The sequence below is a fragment of the Zeus faber genome, assembly GCF_960531495.2.
Source record: "Zeus faber genome assembly, chromosome: 12".
In the NCBI taxonomy this organism is placed as follows: domain Eukaryota; kingdom Metazoa; phylum Chordata; class Actinopteri; order Zeiformes; family Zeidae; genus Zeus; species Zeus faber.
This window is the reverse complement of record NC_137196.1, coordinates 11,318,554-11,331,962: the sequence shown is the minus strand read 5'-3', so window position 1 is coordinate 11,331,962 and position 13,409 is coordinate 11,318,554. Positions and strand designations below refer to the sequence as shown.

Here is a 13,409-nt window from a genome sequence, read left to right as displayed (position 1 = left end):
CTTTCAAGTACTATATACAGTATATATATATATATATATATATATATATATATATATGTGTGTCACTGTGTTCTGTGGCACCTCAACCTATCAGTGTTTTGCTTCTTTTTTTTTTTCTTTAACCTGTGCCGTCAGCCTGCTGGGCATACAACACAGAGTATTTGTATGCTATTGCATCTAGGACAGAGTTAGTCTGCAAGTGGAGTTCAACTTCTCAACCTGCAATGCCACTCATTATTAATTCTTAAATCATCACAAACTGCTGCAATAACTCTGTCCCGCGGACGACCTGTGGGATGACAAGAGCCGAGAGTTTGTTTTCGCAGAGCCGCCACCGACGTCCCTCTTTGGAGAACTATCTGACCATGTTTTGGTCTTTCACTAATCACTGCTCCAAGAGGGGAGAGAAGAACCACGGGTGAGACAAATAAAAATAGAACCAAACAACATGTACGTGATAAAACATACACATCGAGACATCCGACCACAACATGTATCGACAAAACATTGTTAATTAAGTCCAGGAAAACTGGAACAGCAATCGGGCACCTCCACCCCCCACCCCACAATCGGGCACCCCCACCCACCACCCCACCACACACACAGGAGAGGAGCCCTCGTCATGCCATGCTGTCAATCTGCTCCGGGCTTGTTCCACCGAGCCCACTCTCTACAGCAAAACAGGTGGGATTTCAACCCCATCGTCTGTGTCTCTGTGTCGGAGGGCCCTGAAAACTCCACTCGGTCGGCGTGCGGCAGGCGGAAACTCTCACATATATAAAGTAAAACTGTAGCCTTGAGTTTGAAGGCAGGTTCTCTGTGAGGCCTCTAATTTCTAGTATAGGAAGGAAGTCATTTTGGACATATTTATTACACCTTTTTTCCTTTGTATTCGGTTCGTGGTTGAATCTCTCACATAGCTGTTTAGTTATGAGTTGTGAATTTGAGTGTGTCGTTAGAGGCAACATTTTTTTTTAATTATTATTTATTTTATTTTATTTTTTTATCATACGTTGCTCCGACACTTTTTAGCCCTCGGCCAAACTTTAAGCGACACCCTCGCTGACCCGGGCCGCCATGTCGTCCCTCTCCCATCGTTTCTGCTTCTATGCTACTCCATTTACTCCATTTACAGTGACCCCCCCCCCCCCCTGCTTCCTCCTCCTCTTCCCTGTCACAGTGGAGGTTAAATAATTCATCGCTGGTGGAGATATATCATGTGGGAGGGTGCGGGGAACACGTGCCGCTAGAGTCTCAGAGCACTCTCTCCAAAAACTCTGGGAGAGCACAGAGGGGGCTCTGCCGCTCTGGCGTACTGGCTAGTACACTCGCACGTGATCCCAGCCTGGTCGGCGAATGATCCTCTCCCAGCGTTCATTTCCACTACTCAGTGGCCTGTAGCGTTTGAGGTTTTGTTGAGGTATTTACCTTTCCTTTGTGGTACTAAATGCTCTTTATTTATCAGCATCTCTTGACCGAAATATTTACAGTTTGCACATTTTATAATGATCCTGAATTAAATAAATACTTTAAAATCATTGTTTGGATTATAAACATATCCTGAAACACTTGAGATAAGATTGTACCGCGAGCCAAAATTGAACCCAATTACTTGGTATTGCAGTTTTAGAACAAGCTTGTCGCCCTCTGCTCATTATACTGCAAATATTGTGCGGCTGCATGCACTCCTCCCAACAAATCAACTCCTATCAAAGCCTCCGCTGCACGCTGCTTCATGATCAGTCTGGCATGCATGCATGTCTACGGATGCTGCAGCTGAATTCCCTCTTATCAGCCGAATCCGCGCATCTCGCATGAAGCTTTAATAAGGTGGAATCTTAATGCACCCAGAGCAGCAGCAATTATTCATTCGAATCTGAATGTTGTGTGGTATGTGCTCCCACGACATGTGATCTCATAAAGCTTGGCAACTGCATGGTAAGAAATTGCGGGCTAAAAATATATTATATACCGCTAAATATCTATTGTGGCTGAGAGAAATGCTGTGCTAGCTGAGCTGAGTACTGAATCAAACAAAAAGCTTGTGTGATTGTGTATTAGATTGAATACTCAATTAGAACAGTCTCAAATGGTAAAATAACTTTAGTGGTTCTAGGATGCTGCTGCTCTGGAAATGTCTGCATGAAATTGTCCAAATACTGAACATTCGAAGAAGCAACACAACTATTTGAGTATTTTCCAGTGATTTTTCTGTCTCTCTTTATTGTTCTTTTATTTTACAGGTCATGCTTTCTGTTGGAAAGCTTTTTCTATGAACCCAATGATAATAATGCTTGCATGTTTTTTCTTGGTGGTGGCGGTTAGTTCTCGTGGTGCTGATGGTGTCATTTACAGAGTTCTAGCTCTCTGTTTGTTTTTTCCTCTCCTTCTGCCTCCTAATGTATTTCTTTTGTATTTCTTTCACCCGTCCATTGTCCCTCCGCTGACAGGCGAGTCGGGTATTGAAGCCTGGCGGGCGATTCTTCTCCGTCACCTTCGCCCAGCCCCACTTCAGGAAGCGCCTCTACGCCCGCCGCGAGTACGGCTGGTCCGTCCGTCACCAGAGTTACGGAGGGGGCTTCCATTACTTCCTGTACGTGCTGACCAAGGGTGAGGAGCTCGACCCTGAAGATGCAGCTCTGGAGGGCGGGCTCCTGGAGGAGGCCCAAGTGTCCAGCACTGCGATCAAACCGACGCTAGTAGCGGACACCGAAGACTTCCTGAACCACATTGACCTCTAGAACAATATGTCCAAATCAAAATCATTTTAAATGAAAAATATAGGACTTATTTATGGCGTGGTTAATGAGGCTGGGCCTGGGATTTGGTTACGGTTTTCTGAACTTCTGACTGTTATGGGTGTTCTAATCAACGTAATTAACTATTTGTCATAATATCCACAACACCCTTTTCTCCTCCCATGAATTATATATTTTAGGTGATTTCTATCTTTTTGTTAGTCATAGGGCATAAAACTATTCCAGTTGCCTTAAACGTGGGGTAAGAAGAGTTGACCAGTCGTCCGGAACTCTACAGTACGTTACCAGCCTGTTGATGTTGTTTGCAGCGTTGTTACACCAGCCTGTGCATGGGGCATCGGCGTTCAAGTCTTTTAACATGCTAGAAATGCTCTGTGTGGCCTTCCAGGACACCTAATACGATGTCTTCGATACAAATGACAGAATCTGAGCTATATGTATGACTGTATGTATATGTATTTGACAAATAATCTCTTGAACTTGAAATAAAAGCTTGACACAGTATTTCTTCTCCCGGATGTAACACATGATTTCAGGTGGCCGTTTCCTTGTCGCTTTTGAGGGATAGTGAATATGGATGCCATTTTGCGTGACCCTTTGTGCCGAAGAGATATGGAGGACGAAGGTCCCTGAAGTGAGTAGGGACGCGTGCTTTTGTTGGGGAGGTGTGAGGTAATGGAGGCTGCACTAGAAGGCATGTGTCGGGACAAATGCATATCAGCGCTTCAACCAGCCAACATGTTAATAAAACAACCCCCCACAGTACCAGAATATCAAATAGAATATCTGGTCTGATCACTTGGAAATGACTCTGAAAACATGGATGAAGACCATAGCTTTTCAGTCTAAACATGAGATCCTAACCTTGTTCATACTTTGTCGCTTGATGTTTGGGAAAAGCATCTCTATCTACTTAAAAAAAAAAATCATATAGCAAAATGACAGAACCGGTGCAATATACACCGGCTATCTATGTGCAACTAAATTATGCTTTTGTGAGGAGACAAATGCTTGGTCCATCGTCAAAGATGCGCTGCCTTCAATGCACCTGTCAAACACACATGGCCTCTGTGTGTGTGCACATTGCACAAGCATAATGACATACAACAAGCATCCCCATGTTATTTATAAAAGAAACAAATTAAGTCTTTGTTCCTGCACAGCTTAAATTTAGACCAGAGCGAGGCGCGGAGCAGGCAGGCAGACAGGAAGGCTAGTGACTGGAGGGGGGTGGGGGGCGGGGCACATTAATAAAGGAGAAATCATTTATTTTTAATTCTCCACTGAGATCTAATTACTGTCTATTTTTAAGACTGGGGGTGAGCTCTCAGATAGCTCCTCTTTCAATACTTTTTATGATGGTGTGACTTGGACACATCGTTGGTCGCAATGAGGACAGTCCGTAGTTGAATGCATTGTACTTTAAATGAAATAAACAATTTGGAATAAAAAAAAAAAATGTAGCCTCTGCGCTTGTGAAATATGCATGTGGGTACTTAATGTCACATTGACCAAATATTCACATGATGTATCACAGAGTGATGGGCTCAGGCTGAGCTCCTCTAGATCTTTCAGTTGATCCTGGTGGACCATTGGTAAGACTATTAATGAGTCCAGTCAGAGCTATGATGTCAACGTTGTAATTCTCAGACATGCTGAAGCCACACATTACTTACTGACAGGTTTAGTTTTCTGCCACTATTAAGCGGCGTGTCATTGAGTAGGCAACGCTCACTCTCCTGTCTCTTTTGGGGACATAGGAGCATTTGCAAGATGGTCAGTGTTTATCTGGAAGAGGGCCAAGTCGCACAGGTACTTCTTTCTCTGCTTTTCAACCTCATGGATGAAAGTGTTTTCACGGACATGGATTAAAACCCTAATCACCAGCGTCCCCTGGGTGGGAGAGAGCAGTGAATTCCTCAGAGTGAAGCCGTTATGGACCGTTTTCACTTAGGAGCTATGGACGCGATCACATTCAGATCAATGATTTATCGTCTGTTCATAAATTTACAGACTGGCGGCTTTTCCCAAATCCAATAACCCGGCCTTCCGAACGGGAAGGTCTAAAAGCAGCCTGGCACCCACTTTATTTGGGCTGGCAGAGTCGATAGATGGCTGCTTATGTAACTCTTAAGTGGCAATGGGCTCAATATTGACAATAGATGCTCTGGCCTTGGCAGGGGGCCAGTGCTGTCCCGCTGAAGAGCCAGCCAAAAAAAAAAAACTGTGCATGTATCCCTGATATAAAAGGTGATTCGAAAACAATGCAGATGAACCTGAAGGGAATATCAAAACTACAGCGATCCTGCCATTGTGAACCAACAGCTCAGTATCTGATACAACATTGTTATTTTTGTCACTTTTTGTATTCCATCTCTGGTCTCCTTGTCGCGTGAATTCTGTTTAAGCGTCGGGATTATATCGCAAATCTGCCGTTCTTTAAAATTTGCTTTTCAACTCCCGTCGTCCGAACGGGATGATGCGCGGCGGCGGCGGCGGCGGCGGCCCTCCGACCGTGAGATTTAACTTGACTAGACTTTAGTTATGTAACGGCAGAGCAGGGGGAGAGGGAGACGCAGGGATCGTTTTCCCATATAATGTCCAGAAAACCCTGCTCCCTTGTTTACTCCACCACTGCTCCCCGTCTGCTACTCAGAGCTCTTCCCCATAAGTTTTTCAGGTGTCACCGTGACACCAGGATTTGGTAATAGTGTGTGTGTGTGTGTGTGTGTGTGTGTGTGTGTGTAGAGGGAGAGGGGGATAAGAGATTAGAGCCAGCGTTCTCTGCTGTATCTAATTGTCCTCCATGCTCAGTTACCCAAGGGCAACAACTGCAATCTGCTGCATGCTCAATGGCTCTCCGTTTCTCTCCTAGTTCTCACTACCTTTCTCCTCCTCTCTCTCCGTGCACTCAATCCCGCCTCCCATTTGTCTGTATTGATTGGCTCTGAGTGCTGGGCCGGGAGTGTTGGTTAGATAAGGCCGTGTGGGGTCGGGGGTTAACCCTGACGCTGTATTGCGTGTGTACAGTAAATCCCGCCTCCTCCCAATGTCGCTGTTTTTATCTAAATGTGCCGGCGGGTACATGGAAAACCGCCGCAGGCATCCCGACTTCTTTGACGTCGGCCAATGTCGCCGCCTGTTTACCTTTTATAGCTGTTTACCTAATATAGCTAGTGCTGCTAAAGCAGCACTAGCTATATTTTTTTTAGCCCTGGGCGGTGGGGATGGAGCGCTCTCTCCAGCGGGGCTCCAGGCGGACGAGCATCCGTCTCGTGCCTTGGGCTGGTGGCTCCTCCCCCGTCACGGGCCTCCCTCGCTGCCGCCCAGGTCCGGCCCCCCAGGTGGTCGGGCGTGCACGCTCAGGTGCGGCGCCCACCCCCGGTGCTTGTTGTCGGCGCCTCGGCGGTCCGGCACGTGGCGGTGCGTGGCGGCCAGGCTTTGCTGCGGTTTCGCCGATGCAACGCTGCCACCGCAGGCCGGCACAAACCACATCAAAAATCAACAAACATTGTAACTGTTTCAGTTCCCCGAGGACCGCCGGCCGGGGTGGGGGTCTGGCTTCTATATTTAAAAGCCACTCGCACTGCCATCTTTTGAACGCCGACCTCTTCCTCCGGTTTGGATCTACAAATATTTGGAGCTGAACTGTCAAACCCGGCGCTTTTTCCCATAGTGTATTGAAATACACTATGGGAAATGCCTAAATCAAGCAAGAACTTTATACAAGAGTTCTCCGATCTGCTGGCCTCGATTATGCCTAAATAGGATAGAATCTTAACTCTTGGTGATTATAATATTCATGTTTGTTGCCCTACTCGACCTTTGGCGAGGGATTTTGAAAACCTTGTTGACGCGCTTAATCTCTCTCAAAGCGTCAGTGGCCCCGCCACCAGCATGGCCACGCACTTGATCTTGTTTTTTTCCTACAGTTTCCCAGTCTGTAATGTTGAATTATTATGCTGAATTAATATAAATATATTGCTTATCCGATCATGAGCCCATTGTGTTGGATGCCACTCTTCCCTGCCAAACGCTCAAACCTCCTCCGCCTGGTGGTTGCTCTCGCTATATTAATAGTTTGACTGGCAGCCGGTTATCAAACTCCGATATAGCTGCTCCTAACTCCCGCATTATTGAGGTTATCTGGTTATCTGGTTATCTGGTTATCTGGTTATCTGATATCGCCAAAAACTGTCACAAACCAAAAGTTTGTTTTGACACTATAAATGCAGTACTTAATCCTCTGGTTACTGCCAGCCTTGATGTGTCCCCAACGACCTGTGAAAGATTTTTTTAATTTTTTTGTTGATAAGGAAGCCGACTTTAGGTCAGGCATCTCACCCTCTACAAATGATCCTTCTGTCTCTCCTGTGTCTACTGTCGTCTTGTGTCGGTGTGAGCCTGTGCCCCTCCCTTGCTTACAGGAAATAGTTTCCCATTTGAAACCCACGACCCTGCTCCCTTGACACCGTTCCCTCACGCCCCCTTAAAGAGGCTTTTGACAGTTTGGGCCCGAGCATTCTGTCAGTTATCAATAGCTGTCTTGTCCACGTTGTGTTCCATCTTATTTTAAATACGCTGTGGTTCAACCTCTCCTCCAAAGGTCAAATCTTGACCCCCCCCAGTTCTCACCAATTTTAGACCAATTTCTAAAATGACCTTTCCTTTCAAAAGTTCTTGAAAGGGTTGTCTTTTACCGACTACAATCCTTCCGCGACGACAACGCCACCCTAGAAGTGCTCCAGTCTGGGTTCAGAGCACATCAATTTACATAGTATGTCTTGCTTTTAACCGTTGATTCTGGGGACTGTGCTATTTTAATACTGCTGGACCGTCGCACTGCTCTCGAGATGCTCGACCACAATGTTTTAATTTCACTACTCGAATGTTGAGTAGGCATTCAGAGAACAGCCTTAAATTGCTTCACGTTGTACACACGAGACAGATACACTTTTTTCCGTTCAGATTGATGATTGTTCGTCCTCTTCTGGCCCCTTCACCTGCGGGGTTCCCCAAGGGTCAATTCTAGGTCCTATTCTATTTTCCTTGTACATGTTCCCCCTGGGTTTCATTATCCAGAAACATGGCATCTCTTTCTATCTTGCCAATACCCAGCTGTACCTCCCACTAAAACCCAAAAGAAAATGCTCCCTGAAACCCTTGTTCGACTGCCTTGAAGACATAAAATCCTGGATGTCCAAAACCTTCCTTATGCTTAATGACAATAAAACTGAGATGGTTCTGTTTTACACCCCTGACAACATTAATGATATCCGTACATCCCTCAGACCACTACCTTCCTTCACTAATCCACGTGTAAAATACCAACTCCGCCTTTAAATTCAACAGGCAGATCAACTCTGTAAAGGGAAGCTTTTTCCAACTCAGTTAGAGAAAATCCTTTCTCTCTGCCCATGATCTAGAGAAAGTCATTCATGCTCTCATTTCATCCCCGCTGGACGACTGCAACTCACCCTACACAGGAGTTTCTAGCTCCTCGCTCTCCTGTCTGCAGCAAGTTCACAATGCCGCCGTTAGACTCCTGACTGGCACCCGTAAGCGGCCTGGCTCCCAGTCAGATTTAGAATTGGTTTTAAAGTTTTATCATTTGTTTTTAAAGCCCTCTATGAACTCGCACCACCTTCCTTATCTGGCCCCCTGTTCTTCGGTTCCACTTCTAGGTCACTTACATCCTCTGACCAGATGCTTTTACTGTCCCGCGAACCCGGTTGAAGGAAAAGCGTGACTGCGCTTTTTCTGCTGTGGACTCGCCTGCCCTTCCCTGTGACTGTAGCTCCGCCCCTTCTTTGGGGCACACTGAAATCCAGACTAAAAACATACCTCTTCTCCCCGGCCTTCAAATTGTTTTTTTAAATCGCTTGGGGTATCATGCGCGTCTTTTAATCTTTTGATCTCTGTGTTATTGTCCGTCTGTTATATTGTCTGCTGTTTTGACTCACATGCTGCACAGCACTCGGGTCGACTCTGGTTGTTTTTAAATGTGCTTTATGAATACAATTGACTTGATTAAAATGGAACGCTGCCACTCTGCACTGTGCTGCATTCTACAGTATATGCCAGGCTCCCCCAGGGCGATATAATGCCATTAGGCATTATATCGCCCTGTACAGCAAAGCTTATGTAACAGCCATATTAATGGTTGTCCGCTCAGAATAGGGAGGGGGAGGGCGGGTAACCATGGATCAAAGGTCGCTGTCCGTTGAACTGTGTTCCGGTGTGTTCACATGTTAATTTTCTCAAATTTGGGAGAAATCGACAAAAAAAGGGAGGGGAGAGCATGTTGACGTGTGCACTTGTCCCTCTCGGCTCCTGAAAGTTTGTTTTGAACGTGCGTCCGGGGCAAAGATGAGACGAGGCCCAAACCTACTGCGCACCAACTACGAAGAATTCTGACCTCAACCTTGAGAACTGGTCGGTTCTCAACGCGGGGTCCGGGAACTCCCCAGGGATCCCTCAAGAGGTTCCGGGGGAGACCCCAGCGAAGGGATTCATGGTTAAACATCACCATTGCTTAATCATAGCGCCATTAGAGAAGGTGCAATATTGACTGTTTTGATATGTCCTTGACTGTAGTATAGTTCTTTAACATTTCACTGCTAAATCATATCCAACAATCAAAATCTTCTCAGAGGCAGAATCTTATCGAATGAGGTCCGTGGCCGGTTGCCTATCAAATTGAGGTCCCTTGATATCAGAAAGGTTATGAATCACTGCTAAAGTTTGAATATTAACAACATACCTCATCGTGATCGGAGCGGGACTTATTTGATTGCCGCATCCTGTTATTGTGCGGAAAAAACAACAGGCCCGCGGCTGCTAACCCACGCGAGGGAGGGCAGGATGGACGGCGAGCTAAAGTAATATCTGCCCAAATATGTCAATTTGCTTCCGGCCACCGAGGGTTGTGCATCACTCCTGGTAATGCGAGTGCCCATGGCCTCTCTTAACGGCCACATCGTCACACGCACAAACCACAACAACAACGACGAGATCAATACGAGTGTGGTGGATTCATCGCGTCTGGTTTTGACGGCGCCGGGCGGTCGATAACGCCGGTGACGGAAAGCAGGGCTGGGGGAAGGGCTGGTTGGGGATGGTTTACGGTAGGTTTGACGTCGCCGCTTCACGGCTGCAGTTTGCAGAGCGGGGTTAATAAAACACTCATCCCCTCGTGTAGAACGGAGGAAGGGGACTTACAGTAGAAGGTGCTCGTATAATGGCCGCCGGCGTCCTTCTGGAAATCTTTATGGAATATCACGTCGTGTTTTCAATCCACTGCACAGCCGACCGCGGGCAAAACCAACGCACAGTGTTGAAGCACGCTGCGAACGTGTCGTTGGTTGTTAATCGCACGGCTGTCATGTTCTCCAACGTGAGCAAACATTGAAGAAAGCTTTTATTTGAGGTCACCGTGGCCAACGCACCAGGGGTGATGTTCACGCGGTGAGGTGTGGACTGGATAGTGTGATGGGCATGGAAGCGGTGCGAGGGCCAGGCTTTGATAGATGATGCCGTGGAAAGTCATGGATCCTCAGGGGTCTCTGGTCTAATGGATGGACTAGTCTACTCCAGCACAGAGCTGTTTAACGGCTTAACAGATGGACCTCTGCTTCTTTCTCTCTTTAATTAAGGATCAGCGGTTACAGTCATCAAGGTGCTGGCTACGGGGAGGTCTGGTCTGGCTCTTTGCTCAGTTGGCGAAATGGTTGAACAGGCCTCTGTTCAGGCCCGGTAGTGATCTGAGGGTGATGTGACGCATGTTAGTTTTATCTTTAGACTTCTTTAAATGGTGGAGAAATCCTTTTGGCTACGTTGAGCTTATCTCGCCGGGTTAAATCTTTCAATGGATGGTTCGTGGGTTGTGTTATTGGACAACGAACAACAAAAATTATTAGCAAACGACCACATTTACATGTCCTTTCACCATTTATTAATTCACCAAATACAGTGAAAATGGCATCATAATATACAATGACTCATTCTTAGAATGTCATGACATTTTTGTTGCTTTTTTGCTTCATAAAACAATGTTTCAGTATTGAAAATATTAAGGTTTCATGCACAACAAACCATATCCAGTTTCTTTAAAAGAATGGTACAAAATAAACAAAATAAAAAAACATAACTGTAATGTCCAAAATAGGTCAAATAACAACGTGTTATTTGAGGATACTCGTAAACAGTGCAATATACTCTAAAATTGCCATTTTCTAACAAATTCATCGACGAAGCTCAAGTCACAGTATACGATTTCTTAATAATAGTTTGACATTGATGTGTGCAAAAACCCAGACACATTCAGTTAGTCTTTAAAAAACATCCGACCTTTTGATATAGAATGAGACCAGCCAAACAAATCTCTTAGAATCTCCATTATGCAGCCTGGTCTCAATCTGTATATCCGCTCTGAAGTACAAATATTTTTGTTGATGAATTGTAAGACGATAGACTAGCATATTATTTAAATAACAAATATTTAGATATAAAAATACAAATATGAATTTTTGTTTAAAAAGAAGCGTGCCAGGGTAAGAGTGGTGGCACCTGTGTTGGCACCGAAGCGAAAGTTCATGCAAATAGATGGAGAAAAGAGACTATTCATTTATAGAAGACGAAAAAACACGAATAATTTGCTAAAAATAAATTAACCAAATAAAAGAAAAAATCTTTTCCATCAATTTCATGACTATTTCAAACATTTACTATATAATCCACATCTCTGCTGGCCTCTTTCGATATTGGAGTATTGAAAATGTGGAAAATAAAGATATGTGCAGGGATAGATCAGCTACATAGAGGCGCCAACCTGCACCCTTCACCACTGGGGGTCGATGCAAGAATACAAATGTCGCCTTTTTTTTAATCTAATCCGTGGGCTAAGTGTATTTTTCAAACACATCGGGCCAAAATAAACTCCTTTATCATAAAGAAAATATTAACATTGCACCATCCTCGAATATGTTTTACATACAATGGGTCTCCTCTATCTAGTAGACTTGAGTTTGGTTGAGTTTGATTGGCTGTTTGGAGAAGCTCTAGCAGCAACAGGAATGCATTCTCATCTGACCAGTGCTGAAAGGACAGCTCCCTCGTATGCAGCGTCGCTGGGTGGGATCAACAATGCAAAGCATGGGGGAAAGGTCTCGCGCGCTTAACCTATACAGCCTACTGTACAACTACTAAAACAGGGCCGGGGATGAGCTTCAGCCTCCAGTTTGCAGTGTTTTGTTGCTTACAGCGCTTTTTGGAACGAGATGGTCGCGTGAAGTGATGACGAGTCTCATCCATCGGAACTCTGCAGAGGGCGAGACATCTCAGGGTCTCAACATCTCGAGTAGGAGTTAAAATCTGGATTCGTTTTGTAGAATTGCCAGCAATCCCATGATAAACCTTGGGTCTTTTCCAGAGTCTCTCTCTCTCTCTCTCTATAGCTCTCTCCCCTCCCTCCCTCCTCTCTATCTCTCTCTCTCTTTCTCTCGCTCTCTCTCGCCCACCCTCCCCCTTCCTCTCTTGCTCCCTCCATCTCCATCTTCTCCCTAACCCTTCGTCCCTCTCATCCCAACCTTGTCTTCGCTCCGTGCCATCGTGTCTCCTACAATCCTCGAACATGCACAGCCGACAAGTGCCTCAAATCGGTGATCAAAAATAAAAAGTCTTGCAAGGCATCGTTCTCGTTTAGACGCCGGTTGACGACTTGTCCGTCATCCCCTTCAGCACCTCGTCTATCCGGTCATCCTCGATCACCACTGCAGGGGAGAAAAGACGAGAAGAGGCGTTCACTCACATCATTGCATCCATTCCGTAGACAGCAAGTGTATCTATACACACACACACACACACAGACACACACACATATATATATATATATATATATATATATATAAAATGGAAACATTTACATTTTCCAGCAATAAAACTATGTTTTTAACAAATGCGTAGAAATAGAACAATGAACAAGGGAGAGACTCAAATAAAAATAAAAAACTATTATAAAAACATGCTTTTTTTAAATATTTTTAAATGTTTTTAAAAATCTGCATAAATTAATTGATGCATAAACGAGGAATTAGAATTTTAAATATATATATATACATATATATATAAATATATATTTTTTATATATATATATATATAAATATATGTATTTTAAAAATATATGGATTGCTGTTACGTACGCCCCATTTTTTCACTAATTAAAGACATGTAAAAATAATGTAATAATAAAAAATAATTTCACGCCGTCCACCACGGGGGGTGAGGGTGGGGGGCGCCTTGTTGATGTATTGTGCAACAAACAAACGATATCGTCCTCCGTGAGCAATTTGCACTCCATCACCCGTGCCAATTTCCACTTTTAAAGCAAAAAATAGCCCCGCGCTTTGGAGTTTTTACGCCCCCCAAAAAGATTGCATTGCACGTTTGATGCGTAAAAGCGCACAATTGCAGACGTTTGGTGCGAAATTACTTTGCGCGTTGCGGGGCACCGATCTTAAAACACGTGTTTTGCTCTGTAATCGTGACTGTGCCCGGGAGACCCATGCGGTGCATGCGGAACCGCGGTGCTTTTACCTCTCTTGGCCCGGCCGATCTGCCCCAGCTTCGGGGGTCTCTTGGCCTGCGACGCGG

General features: G+C 45.0%; 2 protein-coding genes across 2 annotated transcripts in view; one reads left to right on the top strand and one right to left on the bottom strand.

The window, feature by feature from the left end:
- The window catches only part of ece2a (endothelin converting enzyme 2a), an 85,539-nt gene extending 82,284 nt beyond the window's left edge, over positions 1 to 3,255 (top strand). Inside the window, exon 3 of the mRNA XM_080010797.1 lies at positions 2,451 to 3,255. Within this exon, the coding sequence (XP_079866923.1) occupies positions 2,451 to 2,741 (291 nt within the window). The 3' untranslated portion in view covers positions 2,742 to 3,255. The remainder of the gene's footprint in view (positions 1 to 2,450) is intronic.
- A 9,005-nt stretch (positions 3,256 to 12,260) lies between these two features.
- The window catches only part of camk2n2a (calcium/calmodulin-dependent protein kinase II inhibitor 2a), a 1,510-nt gene continuing 361 nt past the window's right edge, over positions 12,261 to 13,409 (bottom strand). Inside the window, exons 1-2 of the mRNA XM_080011196.1 lie at positions 13,353 to 13,409; positions 12,261 to 12,529 (exon numbers count right to left, since the gene is read on the bottom strand). The exon at positions 13,353 to 13,409 is cut by the window's right edge and continues 361 nt beyond it. Coding sequence (XP_079867322.1) covers positions 12,459 to 12,529; positions 13,353 to 13,409 — 128 coding nt within the window. The 3' untranslated portion in view covers positions 12,261 to 12,458. The remainder of the gene's footprint in view (positions 12,530 to 13,352) is intronic.